This window comes from Carcharodon carcharias, chromosome 13, assembly GCF_017639515.1.
Source record: "Carcharodon carcharias isolate sCarCar2 chromosome 13, sCarCar2.pri, whole genome shotgun sequence".
Lineage (NCBI taxonomy): Eukaryota > Metazoa > Chordata > Chondrichthyes > Lamniformes > Lamnidae > Carcharodon > Carcharodon carcharias.
Window position 1 is genome coordinate 32,169,663 of NC_054479.1, and position 25,415 is coordinate 32,195,077.

The 25,415-nt window shown below is 44.2% G+C and overlaps 2 protein-coding genes across 4 annotated transcripts in view; one reads left to right on the top strand and one right to left on the bottom strand.

Annotated features, from left to right (window-relative positions):
- The window catches only part of ube2g1b (ubiquitin-conjugating enzyme E2G 1b (UBC7 homolog, yeast)), a 31,599-nt gene extending 29,377 nt beyond the window's left edge, over nt 1-2,222 (bottom strand). Inside the window, exons 1-2 of one of the 2 annotated variants that reach the window (XM_041203462.1) lie at nt 1,993-2,222; nt 1,191-1,308 (exon numbers count right to left, since the gene is read on the bottom strand). In XM_041203462.1, coding sequence (XP_041059396.1) covers nt 1,191-1,296 — 106 coding nt within the window. In that variant the 5' untranslated portion in view covers nt 1,297-1,308; nt 1,993-2,222. The remainder of the gene's footprint in view (nt 1-1,190; nt 1,309-1,992) is intronic. The other variant, XM_041203463.1, reaches the window with a different exon arrangement.
- A 204-nt stretch (nt 2,223-2,426) lies between these two features.
- The window catches only part of anapc7 (anaphase promoting complex subunit 7), a 44,170-nt gene continuing 21,181 nt past the window's right edge, over nt 2,427-25,415 (top strand). Inside the window, exons 1-2 of one of the 2 annotated variants that reach the window (XM_041203321.1) lie at nt 2,427-2,617; nt 10,100-10,286. In XM_041203321.1, the coding sequence (XP_041059255.1) occupies nt 2,517-2,617; nt 10,100-10,286 (288 nt within the window). In that variant the 5' untranslated portion in view covers nt 2,427-2,516. The remainder of the gene's footprint in view (nt 2,618-10,099; nt 10,287-25,415) is intronic. The other variant, XM_041203320.1, reaches the window with a different exon arrangement.

Sequence of the window (25,415 nt, forward strand, 5' to 3'; positions counted from 1 at the left end):
ATCATCCAGTGTTGACAGAGGCACCAGAAACAGCAAAGGCACACCCGGACCAAATGACCTCCTCACTAACATCTGGGGGCCTGGGGCAAAAATGAGAGAGGTGTCCCACAATCCAGTCAAGCAAAAGTCTGACAGTCATGCTCATGGAATCATAACTTACAGCCAATGTCCCAGAGCCCTCAAAGGTATGTCCTTAACCACAGCCAGGAAAGAGCCAGTAATGTTGGTATCACAGTCGTATATAGTTTGGGGGTGGGGGGGGGGGGGTTTGGAGGAGAAGTGGTGCTGGGTGCTGGGGTCCACAACATGGGATCTATACCTCATGAAATTTCAAGGCATCAAGTCAAGCATAGGCAAGGAAACCTCCTGCTGATTACCACCTATCCTAAGCTCATGAATCAGTACTCTTCCATGTTGAACACTACTTGGAAAAAGCACTGAGGGTAGCAAGGGGACAAAATGTAGTCTGGATGGAAAGAACTTCAATGTCCATCATCAAGTGTGGCTCAGTACCACCACTACTGATCTTGCCTGGAGTGGGATTTGCATGTTTGATCAGCTCTCTGAATTGGAAGGAGAACATTCCGATTCAAATAATCTGCAACTCAATCATCTGGTAAATAAAGGTACAAAACAGGATGAGTAGTAAACACAAATAACTTACATAATAATAAATTGTGTTAACATCTGCTGTCCAATATTTTTCACACGCTAAACAGAAAGTAGTTTCTCCTTCCAGAGTAAAAACTCAATAAACTAACTGCTCCACTTGTTGGTCTACCCTTTACATTAAAGACATGCCTGCAAACGTTTGAGAATGATGGTCTCATTTCATTTTTCTGTCTCCTGAAAAAAACTGCATGGAACTTTAACATTAATTTCTAAGGTGCCAGAGTTTCAATCTCATGTCATTGTTTAGCTAGAGTACAGGTTAATTATAATCTTACTAGACTAAATAGAAAGAAAAATGTTAAATATTATGTAGGGTAAAATTATTTCTCTTCTACGATCAAACTATAATTCATTTAGTTAAATTGGATTGCAAACTCATCCTTGCTTTAGTTATTAGACATATGTAAAATAATCTAAAAAGGATCTGCTTTCCCACAAATTATTTGCTCTTCTCGATGAACCAAGCATCGTACATAATTCCAAAATATTAAAAACATGACTTTTCCTCTCCTACTTACCATTCCAGCATATTACCCACTGCAGTTCGTGGTAATAGAAGGAATCGAACGAAAACATGCCTTGACGTATATTGCAGTATTTTAATGCCGACCGAATGCTTACCATCAACTCTCACTGCTAAGAGGATAACTATATTTTAACTTCTGACAATAGGACGTGAAAAGAATACCAAAGGAAATTTAATAATTCAACAATTCGGGGGAATGACTGCAGGTCATTGGTTGAACCGCGCACAGTGAAAACATTTTTTTTAAAATGTGCCAAAAGTAAAAAAAAACATTAAAAAAACACAACCGTATCTGACTGTTCGAGGAGCGCCATAATATTTTTTCTCTTTTACAATCACTTCAGATTGACGACAACATCAGTATTTCGTATCGTCACTTTGACGCCGATACATTCGCTTAAAAACTGCCAATATTGAAAACTCGACTGACTTGTGCTCCCGTAAATATTTCTGGGCAGACACGGTGCCCACAGCCAGTCTGTCATAATGATAATGCAGAAGAGCTGCGACGGGGGAGGGGGGGGGGGGTAGGAAAGAAAATCTCGGCGGAAAAGTTACCAAACAATGATTTACAAAGAGTCAAAGGCCCGACGACACAATTTAAAAAAATAAATAACGTCTAAGAATGTTTTCTCCTTTAAAACGTTAACAGTTACCGATGGCCGAAATGAAACTAGACAGAAAGGAAACGGGACGGAAAGTGGGTCGAGGCGCAGCAGCAACAACAACAACAACCCTCCCGGCGCTCACATCTGCAGCAAAGTTTTAGTGAGATCCCCAAGGGCGGCGCGTACCTGCCAGCTGTTTCCTGAGGAGTAGAGCGGACTGGTCCGTCATTACTCAAGATCAAATCAAGCCAAGTAAAATATGAAAACCAGGTAGTAAACGTAAAGTAAATGGGTGAGATAGATGGTCAGGAGCACCCGCTCCAAGCCTTGCGGGCCCTCGCTACCCCCAGCTTCAGGCTGCGGCCGCGGCCTGTCAGGCTGCCCCCTTCCCGGCTCCGGCATCTAAGCCGCACATGCGCCTTCCGCCTAGCAACGCCAGGGCTTGCCCGCCATGCGCCCGTTTTACTGCAAAGGCCATTTCTAATCCCGTAACCCTGCAAACAAACGCTGCTATATATTTTAATTATTAAATACGTTGCTTTTAAAAAAAAATTACTACAACGCGGCGCCGTTGCGGTGAATGATTATAATTCAGGCGTTAAGTGAGCCGCTCCGGGTGGAGGGAGGTCCGCAGCGCCATTTTTGATGCTGCGGGTTTGGTGTCGAGTTCACCTGGAGACCTGGTCTGGAAGAAGAAGAAGAAGAAGAAAATGAACGTTATCGACCATGTCCGAGATATGGTGGCCGCTGGCCTGTACTCCAATGTGAGACTGCTGAGCAGCCTGTTATTGACCATGAGCGACAATAATCCGTAAGTGGTTGTTGCTGCTGGCAAGTTTTCCCGTCTCTTGGTTGGTTCTGTGTTTCCGAATTCCCCCCACCCTCACCCCTTACACCGTCTGGTTTTAAAATACAGTTTTTCGCCCATATTTCCAAAAGATCCAACCGATTAAAGGTTGGTTTTCAGGCTTCAATACAGTTTTGTTCCAGTTTTTAAAAATTCTTCCCATGGTGGGAACGTGCGAAAAGCGGTTTTGGTTTATAGGAACTTCCAGTATCACTGCCTAAACTGTGAGTTGAAGTCACTGTTTAAGTTTTTGATTGCATTTACGAGTTCAGGCCAGGGCCATGGCGATAGGATTGCCACCTCTGAATTCTAATAGAAATTAGGAGCAGGAGTAGGCCATTCAGCCCTTCGAGCCTGCTCCGCCATTCATTATGATCATGGCTGATCATCCAACTCAGTAGCCTGCTCCTGCTTTCTCCCCATGCCCTTTGATCCGTTTCACCCCCAGAGCTATATCTAACTCCTTCTTGAAAACATACAATGTTTTGGTCTCAACAGCTTTCTGTGGTAACGAATTCCACAGGCTCACCACTCTCTGGGTGAAGAAATTTCTCCTCGTCTCAGTCCTAAATGGTCTAGCCCATATCCTCAGACTGTGACCCCTGAGTCTGGACACCCCCCCATCGGGAACATCCTTCCTGCATCTACCCTGTCTAGTACTATTAGAATTTTATAGGTTTCTATGAGATCTCCCCCCACCTCATTCTTCTGAACTCCAGCGAATATAATCCTAATCAACTCAATCTCTCCTCATATGTCAGTCCTGCCATCTCAGGAATCAGTCGGATAAACCTTCACTGCACTCCCTCTATAGCAAGTACATCCTTCCTCAGATAAGGAGGCCAAAACTGCACACAGACTTCCAGGTGTGGTCTCATCAAGGCCCTGTACAATTGCAGCAAGACATCCCTGTTCCTGTAATTGAATCTTCTGGCTATGAAGGCCAACATACCATTTGCCCTCTTTACCGCCTGCTGCACCTGCATGCTTACCTTCAGCGACTGGTGTACGAGGACACCCAGATCTCGTTGCACATTCCCCTCTCTCAAATTATAACCATTCAGATAATAATCTGCCTTCCCATTTTTGCTACCAATATGGATAACCTCACATTTATCCACATTATACTGCAACTGCCATGCATTTGCCCACTCACTCAGCTTGTCCAAATCACACTGAAGCATCTATGCATCCTCCTCACAGCTCAGCCTCCCACCCAGCTTTGTGTCATCTGCAAATTTAGAGATATTACATTTAAGAATGGGTTTAAGTTTCTGTGAAGCTGTACACAAAATTAATAATCATAAAAGCTGATGAAATACTGGTCTTTATATCCAGAGAAATGGAATACAAAGGAGTAGAAGTTGTGCCTCCGTTATCTGTTAGACCATTATCTGGATTACTGTAAGCAGTTCTGGGGGCAATCTCTTGGGAAGAACATATTGGTCTTTGAACATATCGGTTTACTAGAACGATACCACCAGCTATGAGGAGAGATTTTTTTAAAAATAGGGTTGTATTCCCTGGAATTTCGAAGGTTAAGGGGTAATTTGATTGGACTTTTCAAGATAATAATGGTAATAGCTAGGGCAGTTTGGGAGAAATTTTTTTGCTAGTTGCAGAGTCTAGGTCTAAGGGCATAATGTAGAAGTTAGAGGCAGACCTTTCCGGAGTGATGTCAGGAAATTCTTTGTGTAAAACATGGTAGAAGTTTGAAACTCTTCTACAAATGACAAGTGAAGCTTGATCAATTTAATTTTAAAATTGCAATTGATTTTTCCAAGCCAAAGAGCGTTTAGTTAGATCGTAGATCAGCCATAATCTCATTGAATTGCAGAATAGGTTTGAGGGGCTAAATGGCTTATTCCTGTTCCTATTGAAGGTTATGAGAAAAGACCAAAAAATGAAACCAGATAACTTTGAGGTGGAGCTTCAGTGGCACAGGCATGATGGCAGAAATGGCCTCCCAAGACTTGAGTATGTAATTTAGTCTGTAAATCATTGGCTTCTTGTCCCTGACACATTGAATTTAAACTTGCCAATTGGATATAGGCTTGCTTCTTCAAATTTCTCCCTGATCTAGCCTGACTATCTCTACATCTTTGGCCTTTTGTGCCCCCTAACCTTGCTTTGCTTTACCTTTAGTAGCAGAGATTTCTACCTTTTTAAAATCTTTCTGAAAAGCCAGTCACCAGCTTAATTGTCACCATGACTTGATGTCTCTATTTTATTTTCTCTCAGCCTCATGAAAAGCACCATGGAATGTTTTCTATGTTAAACATGCTTTTTACAGCAATTTGTTGACACATTAATACCCACGGAATGGTTCATTATTGGAGGGATTGTCCTGCAGCTAAAATGTTAAACTTGGAGTTCCACTTACCTTTTCATTGATTTAGGTGGATGTTAAGAGTGCTATGAACTTGTTCAGAGAACAAAAGGAGTTCTGGTGTCCAGCCAACACACTTTCCTCAACCAGCAGTGCCCAAGAAGTTATTTATGTCATTGTTTTTGGGATTTTGATTCTGCAAATTGCCTACTACATTTGCCTCAAATTAGTTGCTGGACTTCAATGTATTTCATTGTATTGCTGAAAAAAGACATACCAAAGCTTTTTGTTTTACACTCATGAGGACACTTTGCAAGAATACCAATATAAAGGGAAAATAACAAGCAAACTCATGAACGGGCCTAAAGCCATCACTTTCGACCCTGAAATGTGCCCAGTCTACCTCTGATTACCCTGGAAGAGCAGATATCTCAAACATTTGAGCAGCAGGTGAAGCTAGCTGTTTCACGCTGCTACTATGTAGTAGCAACACGAATGGCAATCACCACTAACAGGATGCTGTCATCAAGCCAAAAAAACCGTTCTGCCTATCACACAAATAGGTAATCTGGTATATGAATTTCAGTACAAAAACAGAATTACCTGGAAAAACTCAGCAGGTCTGGCAGCATCGGCGGAGAAGAAAAGAGTTGACTTTTCGAGTCCTCATGACCCTTCGACAGAACTTGAGTGAATCCAAGAAAGGGGTGAAATATAAGGGTGTTTGGGTGGGGGGAGAGAAGTGGAGGGGGTTGGTGTGGTTGTAGGGACAAACAAGCAGTAATAGAAGCAGATCATCAGAAGATGTCACAGACAACAGAACAAAAGAACACAGGTGTTAAAGTTGGTGATATTATCTAAACAAATGTGCTAATTAAGAATGGATGTTAGGGCACTCAAGGTATAGCTCTAGTGGGGGTGGGGGGAGCATAAAAGATTTTAAAATATTTAAAAATAATGGAAATAGGTGGGAAAAGAAAAATCTATATAATTTATTGGAAAAAACAAAAGGAAGGGGGGAAGAAACAAAGGGGGTGGGGATGGAGGATGGAGCTCAAGACCTAAAGTTGTTGAATTCAATATTCAGTCCGGAAGGCTGTAAAGCGCCTAGTCGGAAGATGAGGTGTTGTTCCTCCAGTTTGCGTTGGGCTTCACTGGAACTATGCAGCAAACCAAGGACAGACATGTGGGCAAGAGAGCAGGGTGGAGTGTTAAAATGGCAAATGACAGGGAGGTTTGGGTCATTCTTGTGGTCAGACCGCAGGTGTTCTGCAAAGCGGTCGCCCAGTTTATGTTTGGTCTCTCCAATGTAGAGGAGACCACATTGGGAGCAACGAATGCAGTAGACTAAGTTGGGGGAAATGCAAGTGAAATGCTGCTTCACTTGAAAGGAGTGTTTGGGCCCTTGGACGGTGAGGAGAGAGGAAGTGAAGGGGCAGGTGTTACATCTTTTGCGTGGGCATGGGGTGGTGCCATAGGAGGGGGTTGAGGAGTAGGGGGTGATGGAGGAGTGGACCAGAGTGTCCCGGAGGGAACGATCCCTACGGAATGCCGAAGGGGGGGGTGAGGGGAAGATGTGTTTGGTGGTGGCATCATGCTGGAGTTGGCGGAAATGGCGGAGGATGATCCTTTGAATGCGGAGGCTGGTGGGGTGATAAGTGAGGAAAAGGGGGACCCTATCATGTTTCTGGGAGGGAGGAGAAGGCGTGAGGGCGGATGCGTGGGAGATGGGCCGGACATGGTTGAGGGCCCTGTCAACGACCGTAGGTGGAAAACCTCAGTTAAGGAAGAAGGAGGACATGTCAGAGGAACTGTTTTTGAAGGTAGCATCATCGGAACAGATGCGACGGAGGTGAAGGAACTGAGAGAATGGGATGGAATCCTTACAGGAAGCGGGGTGTGAGGAGCTGTAGTCGAGGTAGCTGTGGGAGTCGGTAGGTTTGTAATGGATATTGGTGGACAGTCTATCACCAGAGATTGAGACAGAGAGGTCAAGGAAGGGAAGTGTCAGAGATGGACCATGTGAAAATGATGGAGGGGTGGAGATTGGAAGCAAAATTAATAAATTTTTCCAAGTCCCGATGAGAGCGTGAAGCAGCACCAAAGTAATCATCGATGTACCAGAGAAAGAGTTGTGGAAGGGGGCCAGAGTACGACTGGAACAAGGAACGTTCCACATACCCCATAAAGAGACAGGCATAGCTGGGGCCCATGCGGGTACCCATAGCCACACCTTTTATTTGGAGGAAGTGAGAGGAGTTGAAGGAGAAATTGTTCAGTGTGAGAACAAGTTCAGCCTGACGGAGGAGAGTAGTGGGGGATGGGTATTGTTCGGGCCTCTGTTCGAGGAAGAAGCTAAGGGCCCTCAGACCATCCTGTTGGGGGATGGAGGTGTAGAGGGATTGGACGCCCATGGTGAAGAGGAAGCGGTTGGGGCCAGGGAACTGGAAACTGTTGATGTGACGTAAGGTGTCAGAGGAATCACAGATGTAGGTGGGAAGGGACTGGACAAGGGGAGAGAGAAGGGAGTCAAGATAACGAGAAATGAGTTCTGTGGGGCAGGAGCAAGCTGAGACGATCGTCTACCAGGACAGTTCCGTTTGTGGATTTTAGGTAGGAGGTAGAAGCGGGCCGTCCGAGGTTGGGCGACTATCAGGTTGGAAGCTGTGGGAGGAAGATCCCCAGAGGAGATGAGGTCAATGACAGTCTTGGAAACAATGGCTTGATGTTCAGTGGTGGGGTCATGGTCCAGGGAGAGATAGGAGGAAGTGTCTGCGAGTTGACGCTCAGCCTCCGCGAGGTAGAGGTCAGTGCGCCAGACAACAACAGCACCACCCTTGTCAGCGGGTTTGATGACAATGTCAGGGTTGGACCTGAGAATGGAGTGCAGTAAGTTCAGAGAGAGAGATTAGAATGGGTGAGAGGAGCAGAGAAATTGAGACGACTAATGTCGCGCCGACAGTTCTCAATGAAAAGATCAAGAGAAGGTAAGAATCCAGAGGGAGGGGTCCAGGTGGAGGGAGAATATTGGAGGTGGGTGAAAGGATCCGTTGAACAGGGAGAGGACTCCTGCCCAAAGAAGTGAGCCCGGAGACGAAGACGGCGGAAGAAGAGTTCAGCATCATGCCGAGCCCGAAATTCATTGAGGTGAGGGCGTAAGGGTATGAAACTACGTCCTTTGCTGAGCACTGAACGTTCAGCATCGGAGAGGGGAAGGTCAGGGGCTATAGTGAATACACGGCTGGGGCTGGGATTGGAAGATGGGGTGGGGACAGGCAGGGGTGGAGGGTCCTAGATGGGTGTTGGTGTCGATGAGTTGTTGGATCTTGCGTTCCTTAGCACTTGAGAGAAAGAGGAAAAAGTTTCTTGTTGAGGTGTCGGATGAGACGAAGAATAAAATGAAACTGGGGGCACGCACAGCTTTGAAAAAGGGTACGGCGGTGCTGCTGGAGGGAGAGGTCAAGTATGTTCATATGGCGGCGCATGGCACTGAGTGTGGATCTCAGAATGTGACGGGAACAGCAGTCCGAGAAACGTTTTATGTCCCGGAGATACCTGTGATCCTGGGTGGGTTCGAAACATGAGGGGTGGAATTTCAGTTGAAATCCATGTGGGGTAAGTCGGAGACGGAGACAGTCACTGAGAAAGGAGATATGGCTGTGAAAGTGGGTTTTAGTGAATTTCAGTGCCAGTCTGATGCTAGGTATGTAGGCAACAGGCAAGGTACAGACTGTACCCAATGTGCAACATTAGATGTGATTTTGCGATTGGACAACATTTGCTATCCTCAGTATGCTGAGAATTATGTTGACAACCAATTTAAGATTGAGAGTCAGACTTGCAGTGTGGCACATTTGCGTGTACTGGAAGCTACATATATTAACACAGGGGGTCCTGTTTGCAGACAGAAGGAACGTGTACACACATTGCATCTGTTTCAGATAACCAAAATAAGTAACATCCATGCACTGACTCATTCCTCAAGGGAATGCCTTGACCAATCAGGGTTAAACTGCCTGGTTTAAATTTCAAACGGTGCTTGGCAGTTAACTGTCAGTCACCACCACTGGTGCATTCTTCATGGCAACGCCTCTCCCAATCAGAGTCCACTTGCCAACCAATCAGCATTCTCTTCTCAAACAGTATAAATTGTTGTTAACCCCTAATGTTGGTATTCTTGGGAACTGTCCAGATGAGTGCAAGATGAAAAGCTTCAACGTTTCTCTTTTTTCAGCAATACTCATGTTCCATACTACCAAATGACACTCTCATTTTATGGGAAAAAATGAATAGCATAGTACAAGATGAAAAACTGCACGTGTTAGAAACCTGAATCAAACTGATCAATAAACAGTTGTAAAGAGAAAAGAGAAGTACAGATATTTGTCATTATATATGAAGAGCTTTAAGAAGTTCTGAGAGAGGTGATCAGGTGTTGGGGGGAGGTGGAGGATTAGAGAAAGTGGGCACCACTGAAGGGAAGGAAAAGCATTCTTCAGATGGATCATCAGGCTCGTATACTGAATATGAGTTAACTCAAATTTATTTTTGTTAAATATAAAAAGATGAGAAAACAGCATTACACTCTTCTGCTATTCTTGTAACTTGATTGGCATTTGCTGTTTTATTTCACCTGTTGCCCCAAAAGCTTTTGAAATTTATCAGTTGTGAAACAAGTATATTAAAATTTTCTGGAGGACCTGCACCTTGGACTATTGTGTGCACTTGTAAGGATGAGGAAGGGCATATTGTGTACTTAGACCACGTGTACTGTAGCAATTTTAGAAGGCGGCTCACCACCACCTCATGAGAAGTTAGGGATAGGTAATAAAATACTGGCTTTATTAGTGTTGCTCACATCCCAAGAATGAATAAAGAAAAACTGAGGCAGCATTTGGAAAGAATGCTTGTAATTCCAAATTTAGCTATGGTCTAAAGGGAACTGAAAAGGAAAGTTGGCATTGGATTTATAATAAAATAATCTTGTAAAATTTGTGTGATTATAAGTAGTTGTGACCTTGGGGACCACCATATAAGAAAAATCCTCATAAATGTATAAGGATTGCAAATAATTTCACAGATGCACTAATTCTGCTTTGTTTGTTCTTTACTCTTAGAGAATTATTCTCACCAGTGCAGAAGTATCAGCTACTTGTCTACCATGCAGATTCTCTCTTTCATGATAAGGAATATCGTAATGCTGAATCTAAATATAAAATTGCTTTACAACAGAAGAAAGCTCTAAGTAAGACAACTAAAGTGAGACCAGCTGGTGGGGGCACCCCCTCAACTCCACAAACACAGGTAGTGTGTAAAGAACAAGAAGTTTATTTTTGAGAGATAACCAGTAGCGTTTTTTTTCCCCTCTTCACGGATCCTGTCAAACGTGCTGAATATTTCAAGCATTTCCTGTTTTTATTTCATATTTTTAGCAACTGCAGCATTTTGCTTTTGTATTAAGGTTTTTTAAAGATGTATTTTTACTCACCCACATTTCAAGAATTTTCAGTGAGACACTACTTGTTGCCGACAGGAAAGTTATTGAATTACTCTCCCGTTCTGTAAAATTATATAAATAATGCTCATAAAAAGGATAAATCTGTGACAAATATTTTGATGGATAAGCATTCATAATGAGGTACGTAAGAGTTGCCTGATTTGAAAGGGGTTAACTGGAAGGCATTGATTCTTATGTTCTTTGAGTATTGCTGGTAACCAATTGATGCTTTATTGAGCCTTTTGGAGGCCAATAAATTGATAGTCACCCAGTCACCAGTCAACTTAACGGCGACCTGATAAGCTCAGGAGTTTTTGAGAACTGCTTTGGCAACAACTAAACCTCGTGCTCTAAAAGAGAGTGAGTGAATTCCTTCCCATTAGAAACGGTCTAGTTTGAGATTGGTTACTGTGTATGGAATTGCAAGCACAGATTCAAACCCTGTCACTGTGGTTCAGTTTCTGGTAGCGTTTTTAAGAGTGCCTTTCAAGCAACATATTGTTTGATACTGTGATCCTTGATGAAAAATCACTTGTTTAAACAACCTCTAGTGTCTTTGGAGTATTATGGTTAATAGTAATGCATATAGTCCCTTCCCTATCTGCTGAGTATGAAAGGAAGTTGTACACTTGGATGTATGAAAAACACATGCAGGTGATATAAGATAATGAGCAATAGTGTGATAATCCCTAAAGTGCTGCCCACATCTAGGCCAGACAACATAAAGAAGTATCTAAAACTAAGGTCACATATCCATAGGCAGGAAAAGTGCTGTGGCCATGGTATTACCAGTTAAAATTAGCAATCGATATTCATTTAAATGCAACAGTTAATGGCAACCCTGTTGTTTTGCGCAAATATAGCTCATGGTGTGAAGAGCAAAGGAAATATTCTGTAGAAGCTGGATTCCCACAGTGCATGCTCAGGATCCCTCTTTCAATATTTAATTTAAAACAAAAGCAGGTCATTAATCAGAATAAAAATCATAAGCCATAATGGAAACACTTTCCAATCAGGAATACTTGCTCATCTAAAAGCACTGTTGCCTAGATTTGTAGTCACCCTAATTCAGTGGATACATGATTAGGTAAATTAAATTGCTACTATATGCATAAGTTATGCTGTTACTATACACAAGTTTCATAAAAGGTTAGGTCTGTATTCATATAAACCCAGCTAGGACTATATTCATCTACACCCACCTGTGGCTTAAGTTGAGGATCACAGAACAATTTAACAGCAAAACCTTTGGTATCCTGGTTGCAGTAGGAAAAGACGAGAAAGATTGCTACATCTACAAATACAAAATCCAGTGGCTTCCCGATTCTCAATAGTGATAGCAAATAGGTTGTTCCACAAATCATTAATCATTTAACAAGTGTCTGCATGCTTGACAACTAGAATTTAATGTTAATGGGAAGCGTAGGTTCTCTATTCTGCAAGGCATGTAAATGTTCCTGAGAATGTAGCTTAATCAAAACATTGGGCAGAATCGTCCAAGCCCGCTGGTGTCAGGCGTGCTTGGCAGCGTGAATGGGCAACATCGTGAGAAGGCCAGAAATCGGTTTCACGACGTCATAAAACCAGTTTGTGATTCTCCACTCAGCCTGTCGATGTCTGATGGCGGGAAACAGCTGCCGTCAGGAACCTCATTGTAATACATCTGTATATCATTATAAGGCCAGCCTGCGAAATCATCCCCCCCCACCGCTGGAATGTCTGCCCACGTCAACATAATTTCACAACAGCATATATAAGGTGTGCACTTGGCAGGCTGCACTTCGAGGGGAACTCAGAGGCGAGTACACAGTAACATTGTGCAGTGCGCGCCTGGGTCACCTGTTGGACTTGAAGGTTGAGGCGCGTTGGACGCTTGGGGACAAGGACTGCCCTGCAATTGAGGCAACTTGGGGGTGAGGCCAAGGGCTGCCCTGCGGTTGAGGCAACTTTCGGGTGGGGCCAAGGGCTGACTTGCAGTTGAAGGTAGTGCACATGCACGTGTGGTGTTGGGGGTGGGGGGAGGGAAGCAGCTATGCATTAGGGAAACCTTGTATAAAGTGACCATACCTCTGCAGCTGAGACAGTTCAGATGCAGCCACATTGACATGCATGGAGTCAGGCCTCTAGCTTATCTGTCCACTCAAGCAACACACAGGCATGAAACTGCCTCCAAGTGCTTTTCACCCTTGGGCACAGACTGCAAACTAATGAGCACTTTAGTGGACTGCAGAACAGTTGAACGACCGGGCACGTTGTACAATCTCCTTGCTAAAGTTAGTCGTGGAGCAGTCACTGGTGGAGGCACTCACAGCCCCTTGCAATATCATCATTCCAGTTTGGACTAGTCTTCCCCCATGGTTCAAGCTAACAGTGCAGTCTTGCAGTGTGGGTTAGGAGAATGCCTGCATCTGAGCTGAGAACATAGCATGCATCCAATGGGCAAGGCTGGCACCAATCGGTTAGGTGGAGGTGGTTGGGGTTTCAGGCAACCACGCAGCGCACTAAACTCTGGCCATCCAAGTGGTGGCCAGCACTCTTCGGGATGCGTTAATGGGCCTTCAGACTTAACCAAGAGAGGTTCATAGTATACCCAAGCTAACCCATGCATCTCTCTCTTTCATCCTGCAGGAGGAGTACATCAGGAGCATGGAACCTGGTGAACTAGCCATATGCCTCGTGGTGTGCAAAGAGCAGAGACAATGAAGAAGAGAGCGATGGAGGCACTTAGCTGTGCAGAAGGAGAAGCAGCACCCTCGGGAAGAAGGGGTGGCTGGGGAAGGGCCACAGCGAGCTGTCGTTGGTTGGCACCTAGTTAGACTGAGTGTCTATAGACGCCACCTTTCATTCCTGCAGATGACCGAGAACCAGTGTCGCTGAAGACTGCGCATGTTTAGGGAACTGGACGGTCACATCTGCCAGCCACTGCAGGATTTGGTGCCATGGGGACATGGAAGACATCCACTGCTAGTGGCTGTGAAAGTGACCATGGCGCACAATTTTTACACTAGTGACTCCTTTCAAGGCTCCAAAGGCGACCTCTGTGCAATATCACAAGCCTCCACCCACAAATGCATCCATGAGGTCACGGATGCCATCTTTGCAAGCGCACACAACTTTGTGCATTTCCCCCGTGACCTAGAGAGCCAGGATGCAAGAGCAATTGGATTGGCCCAGACCTTTGGTATCCCACAAGTGTAGGGTGCAATCAACTGCACTCACATGGCACTCAAATCTCCATCGTAACAAGGGATCAGCTATGTCAACTGCAAGGGCTTCCATTCACTGAATGTACAGCTGGTGTGCGACAACCTCAAATGCATCCTGTAGGTCTGCGCAGGGTTTCCAGGGAGTGTCCATCACTCCTACATTTTAAGTTGGTCACAGATTCTTGATGTTTTCGAGGGTCCACAGAGGCTGCAGGGTTGGCTCCTAGGAGACAAAGGTTACGCTGATGACACCCATGCAGTGGCCTTAGACTGCAGCAGGGCAAAAGCATAACGAGGTTCAAGCTACAGCTCGTAACTTAGTGGGGCAAGCTATTGGGATGCTGAAAATAAGGTTGTGGTGCCTGGATTGGACTGGTTGCCCACAGAGGGTGTCGTGCATTGTTGCGGACTGCTGCGCCCTTTACAACCTGGTTCTACAACGGGGAGAGGAACTGGTTGAGGAGGAGATTCAGGAGCTGAAGCCCTGCTCTGCTGAGGGTGAGGAGGTCGTTGAAGACGGTGATGAGGGCCTCACGCTGGCCACACGAGGCAGGCGTGCTCAGGAGGCTCTCATTGCTAGATTTGTGGAGGATAATTATGACTTGCAGTGAGAAGACATCATAGATCCTCACATTGCACCTGTGAATGTTTGACTCCAGCCTGGCTTATGACAGTGCACATACCCTCTGTGCGATCATGCTCCTGTCATGGGGACGCATGGGAGATCCTAGTAGTCGCTCAGTTGCAGGAAGAAGATACCGACATGCAGTGAGGACACTTCTTAGATCTTCACATAGCATCTGAGAGTGTTTGACTCCTGTCTGGCTGAGGGCAGCTTGCTTGTGCTTTGTGATTAGGGTCATATCATAGCGATGCAGCCATAAAACTTTGAAAGCATCCGATCCTTTGTCCGCCTTCAACACCTGAGCCCTTCAGGAGCACGGCATCACTGGTCACAGGTGCTGAAGAGATGGGGCCAGCCCCATCTTAAAGGTGCTGAGAGCGTACAGAGAATATGATGGAACTCTGATGCCTGCCCACAGAAGGGGAGTTGGTGGTGTAGTGATAATGTCATTAAACTAATAATCCAGAGGCCCAGGCTAATTCTTTGGGGACATGGGTTCAAACCCCACCACAGCAGCTGGTGGAATTTAAATTCAAATTATAAAACTGGAATATAAAGCTAGTCTCAATAATAACAACCGTGACAATCATAATCACATTCTGGCAGCAATGACAAACACTGTCGAGGTGCAGGCATCACTAATAGGTCCAGGGAGTGTGAAGCCGGATCATCACTTTGGTTTGAAGGCTGCACAAAGCACAGGGAAGAGGCCCTGTACTGAGACACCTGCCTTTATCTTGTGCAGGGACCAAAGTTTCACATCTGAGTGACACGAACACTGCTCATCAAAACAAGGAGCCATAGACAGGGAGACATTCTTGGGAGTTTATTTACAATAGTGAACATTATGTACATGTGATTAACATTCATGCCCAGGCTGTGTAGCTACACCATTTTTCCTGATCTATGAGCACCCTGATTTTGTTAAGTTAATTTATTTGGTTTTGACTCGAAAGAGTTACCTCATCTTAACTTTCCTAACCCTGCAGCTATGTCTTGGTGCTCCCCAGAATCCACAGCGGAGGTGGAGGCAGCCTGCGGATTGCTACACCCTGTCTGTGATGCCTTGGTGGGCAGCCTGTGGAGGACTGAGACTTGGATGGCCCCAGCCTGCTTTCAGGGTCCTGTTGAGTGGCATTGGCCTGTGGAGCTGGAGCTGCTGAGGTTACACGAAGAGGAGATTGGATGGGCCAGACACTCCTGGAGTCACTTGAATGGATGGCCCTGGAGGGTACACCTGCTGAACCACCTCCCTTTGGGTGCCCAAGGGCCCCTGGCTGACTCCTTGAGGAGAAGGAGTAGCTGGAGTGAGATCAGGCTGCCTCGCACCCCTCTTGTGTACATACTGTTGGAGGCCAACTTGGCGTCAGCGATGGAGTTCAGCCCGCACAGCAGTGCAGGAGCAACATCCTGGACCAAGATCTCCATGGTGGCCACCATCCAACTAGTGTTGACCTTGGTGCATTGGCACGCTGGTGCTATCACTTCAGCCTGAAGGTGGACAGACTCCTTCATTGTGTCTTGCAATCTGAGGAGTGCAGCGGACATCCCTTCCTGATGTGCCTGAGCTTGCATTTGCAGCTCCAGCAACTGTGACATGACCAAGTCCAGAGGCTCCTCATCTGACTTGAGGACTGCTGGATGCCAGAAAACTTGCTGAGTCAGAGTGCCAGGACACCTGGGAAGTCCCTGCTATTTTCTGCTGTGGATCAAACTGTGATTATGCTCACCAGATCGTAATCCTGAGACTACTGTAAAGCTAGGTTCCACCGATGTGTGTTTGCATTGGTGGAGGGTGTGGGTGAGCCCTGTGACTGGTCTTCAGGGAGAGTTTCAGCACATTCCTGTTCTGAGCTTCCTTTGGGCCTTGATTAGAGGCCCTGGGCCATGGACTCCCTCTTGGCAGTTTCCCAGATGTGCCTGCAAAAACAAGGAGAGATAATTAGTGCGTAGCAATGGTCTGTGAAACAGAACACATCACTCGCAGCATGGCATTCTGATGGATGTTGCACTGCTAGATCCTCAGTTAGTTGAGCACCACCAATCTCACCTTCAGCACAGGAATGGTCCAGATCCCTGCTGGCCCGCTGGATGGCTCTGTTTTCAAAGTCCATGAGGACCTTGATTTCAGGCGTTCCTCTACCAGTCTACCAGTGACCTCTCCCTCTTGTGTGCCAGCTTGTCTTGCATGAATAGAGATGGAGAGAGTGTAAGCAGGATGCCTGCCAGGCCAGATGATAAGTATGCCTGACTTTTGTTGGTCGTGAGTGATCCCATGGACGGGATGAGGACAATGAAGGTGTGTGTGAGAGTGTGAATGGTGATGCCCCTTGAACTGGCAGTGAGTGAGGGCCCTGTGGATGTGTGATGGGTTTGTGAATGTGTGAGTTGAGAGTGATGAAAAGAGTGACTTACCCTGCAGAATGGAGGAGATCATTCATCCTCTTGCCACACTTGGTGGCTGTCCTCTTTTGCAGGGTGTTGGCGCCGACCACCACAGCCACCGCCTCGCAAGCCAGATTAGTTATGTTACTGCCCATTCTGTGGCCAGGACAGGGTAGGGGACATCACAGCAGGCCTCCTCTGCGTTCAAAATGTGCTCGAGGGACACGTCATTGAACCTGGGGGCTACAATCATCTTGCCTTTTGGGGCCATGTCTTCCGTGCAGCAGTCATGGCTGGAAGCACTGATAGGTGTGCGCATGGCTGCACTTTAAATAGTGCCCGGTGTGATGAAGCAGCGAGGTGATAGTGTGGTGGGCGGGCGGTCCACCCACCATGCAAACGGTGTTTCCATGGAATGCCTAATTAATGTCAGGTTTGGAATGATGCGGCCATTGCAGCAGGTGTGTGAAACATTGTTTTACCCACCTGCTACTGCATTTAGCACAAATCTGGGATAATACCGTCAGGAAAAAAAACACTGTTGTAAACTAACTCGGATTAAAGTTACACTTTCAACAGCTGGGTTTATAATTTTGTACAGAACTGTAGTTAACTATTGTTGTAAATTGCCCAGTAATGGCAATGTGACTAAGCCAATCAATCCAGTTGTTGTGCACTCTGATGCTGTGTGAGGAATTTCCTTCATTTTGAGGCACAAACCATCTGTATTTGTAAATTGTTGCCAAGTATTTTTTTCAAACCACTATTTGCCACTAGCTGCTAATTTAAATAACTATAAATTGCCAGCATTAAATGTGTATAATTTGGTGAGAGCTTGCCCTTGTGAATTAGGGAGCATCAGTAGTGAAGAATGGAACATTTTCACTTTTTGCTTCTGGTTTTGGCTTCAAGCATGCCTTGACACACACAACCTGGTGCTTTAGCCTATAGATATAGATTATTACTAACATTAAAAGACCGGTCCTACCATGTATTTCAATTTTTTAATACATATTTCTTATAGCAGCTTTCCCAGTGTTTTTTTTTTGACTGAGATACCTGAATTATGGGTTGCTTTGTGCCTCAGGCCTGGACCCATCAGACAACTCAGTTTAGACTTTCAAACCCCATTTCAAGTAGCAATCTCTTTATTTCTTTCTTGGGATCACACCATGCATTTGGTAAGGTAGGAAACTTTCCCAGGGATCTGAAAATGCTCTTGGTGAACTAGTCACTAGCAAGAAACATGACTCTTTGTTTCCTGCATTTAGGTGGGAAGGTGTCTGGTTCCATTGTAGTTGTATCTCCCATTGTGCTCTGCAGATTGTTTTTGTAATATGTTGACAGTCAGGTGGAGAATTAGAACAGTCACTGAGCTCAGTGGCCAAATATTCCTTTGGGCCTGTATGTACCTGCTAATTTTGAATCCAGTTCCTGGAACTTCAATGTCATAAAAGCCACCTCCCTTAGACGTAGGAAGTATTCGAGTTTCAGTCTAGATTTTACACTAACTCTGACATATTAAATTGATTAGTAAAATATAACTAGAATTAAATTATAAAATTTATTACATTCACATGTATGATTTTGCACAACTAGTTTATGCTTGTGATACTTGGGTTATTTATAATTGCCCACTTGGACAGCTGCTGTTGAAAGCAAAAACAAGGGAAATAGGAGACTAAAATCAAAACCTGTAACAACAAAGGAAACAGAATGGAGGCCGTGATTATGGCCTGAAATTGTTGCCTAATTGAAAGATAAATTCCTTTTCCTCGAGCTTATGTTGAGCTTCATTGCAGCACTGCAGGATGCTGAGGACAGAGAGGCCAGCATGAGAGCAAGGTTAAAATGACAGGCAACTGGAAATCCAGGGTCATGCTCTAGACTGAACGGAGGTTTTTCCATAAAGCCATCACCCAATCTACTTTTGTTTTCCCCATTGTGGAGCAGATCACATTGTGAGTGGTAAATATAGTATATTAGATTTTTTTGAAAAGTACACATAAATTACAGTTTCACCTGGAAGGTGTGTTTGGGGTCTTGGCTGATGAGGTAAGAGGAGGTAAAAGGACAGGTGTTGCATCTCGAACGCTTACATAGAAAGGTGGCATGAGGAGGGAGGGAGGTATTGTGAAGGAGAGCGAGTGTTGAAGTGGTAGAAGAGTGGACCAGGGTGTCACGGAGGGAAGGATCAATTTAAAATGCTGAAAGGGAAGATGTGTTTGGTGGTAGCATCATGCTGGAGGTATTGGAAATGGCAGAGGATGACCCATTGAATAGGGAGGTTGGCAGGGTGGAAGATGAGGACAAGGGAAATTCTATCATGGTTCTGAGAGGGATGGGAAGGGGTGAGAGCAGAGTGCAGGAAATAGGATGGACAAAATCAACCACTGGGAGAATCCTTGATTTAAGGAAAAAAGAAGGCATATCAGAAGCGCCAGTATGGAAGGTTGCATCATTAGAATAGATGTGGCTGAGACAGGGAATCTGAGAGAATAGACTGAATTCCTACAGGAAGTAGGATGTAAGGAAATGAACACAAAAGCAAAATACTGCGAATGCTGGTAATCTGAAATGAGTATAGGAAATGATGGAAATACACAGCAGACCTCACATCATCTGTGGAGAGAGAAACAGTTAACATTTCAGGTTGTGACTTTAATCAGTCAAGGTAGCTGTAGGAGTCAGTGAGCTTATAGTGAAAATTGATTGACAGACTATTTTCAGAAATTGATACACAGAAGTTGCAGAAGGGAAGAGTCAGAGATGGACCATGTGAACTTGAGAGAAGGATGGAAGTTGGCAACAAAGCTGATGAAATTTTCCAGTTTGAGGCAGGAGCAGGAAAGGGCAGTGATACAGTCATCAGTATACTAGGAAAAGAGGTGATGGAGGAGGCCCAAGTAGGCTGAAACAAGGAAGAGTACACATATCTCCAAAAAGGCATAGCCAGGACCTATGCGTGTAACCATAGCACACCTTTTATTTGAAGGAAGTGAGTGGAGTTAAAGGAGAAGTTGTTCAGCCAGGGAGAAGAGGGTGCTGGCAGATGGAGTCTGACTGTGCTTCTACTTAAGGAACAAGTAGCTAACCTTCTGATCTCTGTGCAGATGCTATCTAACCTGCTGAGCATTTCCAGTGTTTTCTGTTTTTATTTCAGCATTCCAGCATCCACAGTATTTTGCTTTTGCCTCAGTTTTGGGATAATTAGATATAGAGGTGACAGAAGCATTGTTGATGCTTTCAGTGGCAAATGGGTATAGAATGGAAGCAGGAAATATGATGATGTTGGAAGTATGTGGTTTTTGTGCTTAAAATATGAGCCCAGAAGCTCAGCTTGGAGTCAAGTGGGATGTATTTATTCTGCATTCACCTTTAAATTCTGACAGGGAGCAGGATAGGATCAATGGCAAGGTACAGAGTTTGTGGTGGCAGTCAAAAATAGCAACTTTAGTCCTCCCTATGTTTAACTGACAAAAAGTGGAGTTCATTCAAGGTTAGACAATACAGGAGGCTGAGGGGTTGGCAGAGGTGCTGCTAATTCTGAAAGCAGGTTGAGGTACAGTTGTGTGCCATCAGCATGCAAGTAGAAACTGACTGCGTCAAAAACTGCCGTTAAGGGGCTGCATGTGGATGAGGAGAAGAGGGCCAAGGATAGATCCTGGGATGACCCTGGAGATATTGTAGGGATTAAAAAAATTAGCAGTTTCTGGAGATCTTCTGGTTGCAATTGGTTTAGTAAGACCAGGTTCAAGCAAGTAAAGTGTCACTGAGTTGGTCAATGTAGGAGAGGCAAGGGAGGAGGAGGGGGATTTGGTCAACTGTGTCAAAGGCTGCAGAGAGGACAAGGATGGTTAATCTACCATAGTCACTAGGAATGTAATTTGAGTTTGGATGGAGCTGTTTCAGTGCTGTGGCAGAGCTGGAAATCTGATGGAAAGATTCAAGAATGTGAAAATGATATGTATAAATTGGAAGCCAAAAATTTGCTCAGGATCTTTGGAAAGGAGAGGGAGGTTGATGATGGGGTGCTAACTGTAAGGGGCGATTAACACAGTTTTGCAAGAGAGCAGGAATCATTTACAATGTTAGGAAAGTTGAGTGGTTAGCAATTTTATGGGAATGGGAATATAGGAGGATGAGATGATCTCAGGAAGATTATTAAGGGAGATGGAAAATCTCGAGTATACGCTGACAGCAATGACAGGGACTTGAGGGAGAGATTTAGCTTGGGCCATGGGAAGGGGTGGAAATAACACAGTTACAGAAATGGTTCAATCCCATGACAGAACTTTGAGCTCCATGCTCTTGTTCGAGACCCTCGTCAAGTACTAACTGGTTCTGCTTGAATTCACTTTCTTGGTGATAAAATTATGGTATTGATGGCCATGAGAAAAGCAGATAATTCTAATGTTGCAGCTGAGAAAGGATGTAAGGTGAGTGACGTGGATTCCAAGGGAAGAGAATGGAATAGAAAAAAGTGCACAGTTAATATAGCTATAGTGTGGACCTCATTGTCCTGGCATCAGGCTTCCTTTGGATTAAATGCGTAAAAACACTAACATTGACTGTGACCAACATAGAGTGTATATGTATTTGATGTAGTATAGCTTCTGAAGCAATGCATTAAATGCTTTCTTCGAACTGAACAGCATTTTTGAATGCCAAAACAATTGATAGGGAGGTCACATAATGTGCAGCAAGCTGAGGCTTTATGAGATGGTGGTCGTGAAAGGCAATATATAAATGCAAGGTTTTTTTTGTATGAGAGGTTGCTCACAATTTTACACATGATCTTCCAGTTTCAGCTAAGTTGCTTTTAGGTTGATAGGGTGGTGATTTGGTGCCCCTTCAAGAGAGAGGAAGGGAAATGGCGGGTGGAGGGGGGGTAACTATAAACCACTTTGGATGCTTTGTATTGTCTGATTTCAGAACACTGGTAGCAACCTTGGGACTTTATGGTGCATAGGGACTATTTTATTCTTTAAAAGGATAAGCATGACTGAACCTCAGTTGAGAATTGTGACTTGATTTGTAAGATAACACCAACTTTCTGGCAGAAATTTCAGTAGCTCACCATTTTATGGCTCTCTTCGTATTCAGTAACAGTAAATTAGTATTGTTTCCAGTTTACTGACTTAATTTTGTAGAAACAAGTTAATGATGCACAACATTATATGCTATTCCATATTTGCAGTCACTTTCTTGTATAGTTTATAGGGGAGCATTTGCAGAGACTGGAGACATTTTGTTATATTCTGCCTGAGTTTAGATCCCTAGTGTAAGGACTAAAAACGTTGTCGCATGAATTTAAACAGAGCAGAAGTAGAGCATATGGCCCCTTAAGCTTGCATTGCCATTCAGTACAATCATGGCTGATTGTCTGCTTTTAACTCCCTGAGGGACCGAAAGTCAAACTACCCCAGCCTTGAATATACTCAAACGATAGAGCATCCACAACACTCCAAGTAAAGAAATTTCTCCTCAACTTGGTCCTAAATGATCAATCCAGTGTTCTAGATTCCCAGCCAGAGGAAATAACCTCTGTATCTACCCTGTCAAGACCCTTCACTATCTTTCAATGTATGTTTCATTGAGATCACCTCTTATTCTTCTAAACTTCAGAGAATATAGATCCAATTTACTCAGCCTCTTATCCTAGGACTACTCTCTCATCACGAGAACCAGTTTAGTGAACTTTCATTGTACCACCTCCCTAGACTCCACCTTTAGACATGTAGATCAAAAGTATGCACAGTAATCTAGGTGTGATCTTGCCAAAGCCTTAAACAATTGTAGCAAGACTTCCTTATTCTTGTACTCAGTCCCCTTGCAATCAATGCCAACATGTCATTTGCCTTTCTAATTGCTTCCTGTACCTGTATGCTAACTTCTTTCTGAACACCAACATTTTAAAGTTTCACACCTTTTAAAACAATTTTGCTTTTTTTATTACTACCAAAATGAATAAACACTCACTTCCCCACATTATACTCTGTCACCTTGTTTCCCATTCACTTAATCTGTCCATATCTCTTTGCAGCCACGTGTTCTCCTCTAGCTTGTATTCCCACTTAGTCTTGTATCGTCAGCATACTGTATATTGCTCTCTCTCTTCATCTAAGTTATTAATATTGACTATAAATAACTGAGGCTCAAGCACATGTTCTTGTGGCACTCCACTAGTAAGTCTGCCAACTTTAAAATGCCCCAAGTATCTCTACTCACTGCTGTCTGTCCATTAACCAATCCTCCATCTATGCTAATACGTTATCCACAATTCTATGTTAACCTTTTTTTGGTGGCAGCTTATCAAATGCCTTTAGGAAACATATGTTTATAACATTTACATAAAGGCCAATTTTCACTCTTCACCCCACCCCACAAACTTCTGGTATCTTGTCTGGGGAATTCAGCTCCAGGTGCAGAAGTAGCCCAAATTCCTTTTGTTCCTGTGTCAGTCTACATAGAGATTGTCAAAACACTACTTCACAGTAGGCTGCATCATTGTCGAGGCCTATCTCCTATCTCCTCGCCTGGCACCTACATAAATGCATTTCCATCAGGTGTTTCTGGGTAGCAATCGGGGCAAATATGCTGACTCTCTTCACCATTCTTTCCCTCTCAGCAAACCCACCCCCCCAACCCCACAATTCTTGGAACAGATTGGGGTACCACTGGAGTCCCCAAAGGATCTATCTTTGGTCCCCTTCTATTTCTCATCTACATGTTGCCTCTCAGTGACATGAACTGAAAACATAAAATTCCATGTGTGCTGAGTATACTCAGCTCTACTTCGCTATCACCTCTCTTGACTCCTCCACTGTCTTTGATTTTGACATACAGCTTGTTTAGTATCTGATATTGGTTGAGCAGAAAGCTCTCCCAACTGAATATTGGGAAGATCAAAGCCATTGTCTTTGGTCCCTGCCACAAATTCCATCCCTCTCCCTGGTTCCTGCGTGGTGCTGAATAAGAGTTTTCTCAACTTTGGTATCATATTTGACCCTGAGATGAACTTTCAGCCACATCTGTTCCAACATCAAGACCACCTGTAATATCTCTTATCTCTGCCCCTACCTCAGCTCATCTGCTGCTGAAACCCTCATTCATATCTTACAGCTGTAGACTTTCTCTAGACTTGGCTATTATAATGCTCTCCTAGCTGGCCTCCCATAATGCACCTTATCCAAAACTCTGCTCCCCCTATCCTCACTCATACCATCTTGTTCACTCAGTACCTCTGTGCTCACTGACATACATTGGCTTATCCTTGTTTTCACATTCCTCCATGGTCTCACCCTTACTTATCTCTGTAACCTCCTTAAGCCCTGCAACCCTCTGAGATCTCTGCACTCGTCTAATTCTGACCTCTTGTGTGTCACAATTTTAATTGTGCTACCATTGGCGATCATGCCTTCAGCTGTCTAGGCCCCAAGCTCTGGAATACCTTCACTAAACCACTCTACCATCCTCTGCTATCTGAAGTTACCCCTTAAAACCTACCTCTTCAACCAAATATTTGGTCATCTATCCTAATGTCTCCTTAAGTGGTTTGATGTCAAATTTTGGTTGATATCATTCCTGTGAAGGGCTTTGGTATTGTTCCACTATGTTAAAGATGCTATATAAATGTAAATAGTTGTTGTGAAGAGGTCATTTGTGATGTCGCTATAACTCCCTCAGCTGAGGTAAATCATAGATCAGGAATCTAATCTGGTATCTTGTTAATTTGTCCATTTTCATTCGCAATGCCTGAAGTGGTGGCTAAGGGCATGGCCCCCAAAAAGGGGCCAAAGAAAACTGCCACTAAGAAACGCAGTAAAGGTGAGAAGAAGCGCAAGAAAAGCAGGAAGGAGAGCTACAGCATCTACATCTATAAGGTCCACCCTGACACCGGCATTTCCTCTTCAGCCGTGAGTGTCATCAACTCGTTCGTCAACGACATCTTTGAGTGCATCGCCTGCAAGGCTTCCCGCCTGATCCGCTACAGCAAACAGCACACCATCTCCTCCCGGGAGATCCAGGCCACCGTTCGCCTCCTGTTGCCGGGGGGACTGGCCAAACACGCCATCTCCAAGGGCACCAAGGCTGTCACTAAATATACCAGCTGCAAATAGAGCTTCTTGACAGATCTATCTTGTTAATTTGGTTGGCTCAGCTCCTCATTAATTTAACCAGCTGACCAGCCAAGCCAACCGGGCTGAGCTGTTTAATAGAGAGCAATCATAGGAGAGTTTCATCAAAGATTCTTAGAAGGCGTTATTATTCATAGTAAGCAAAACTAAAACTCTTAAGAATCTAGGGCATCTTTTTATTTTCCTTATCTTGTCAGAATTGGATATTAATTATTGCTCAGAACTAAGTTTGGTTGATTGGGCTAGTGGCTTTGAAGAACTAAGTTTATTGTGGGGGTACTCAATGAAAATGTAATCAACATTCTGAAATCATAAATCGATGTATCTAATTCATACACTTGAAGATTTGAGTTTCACATTGCTGAACTAGAGGATTCTGAGAATTCTTAACCATTTATGTCATTTTTTTAATGAACCATTGTAAGTAAGTAACATTGTAGGGTGGGATTTCAGAAGCAAACTTTTTTTTAAAGTGTGGATGTTAGCTTGGGAAGATAAAATTTTGCTCATTGGATTACATCACAATAAACCCTGACTATGGCATTGAGAAATGCTTCTTCATAAACTAGGGAGAGGTTA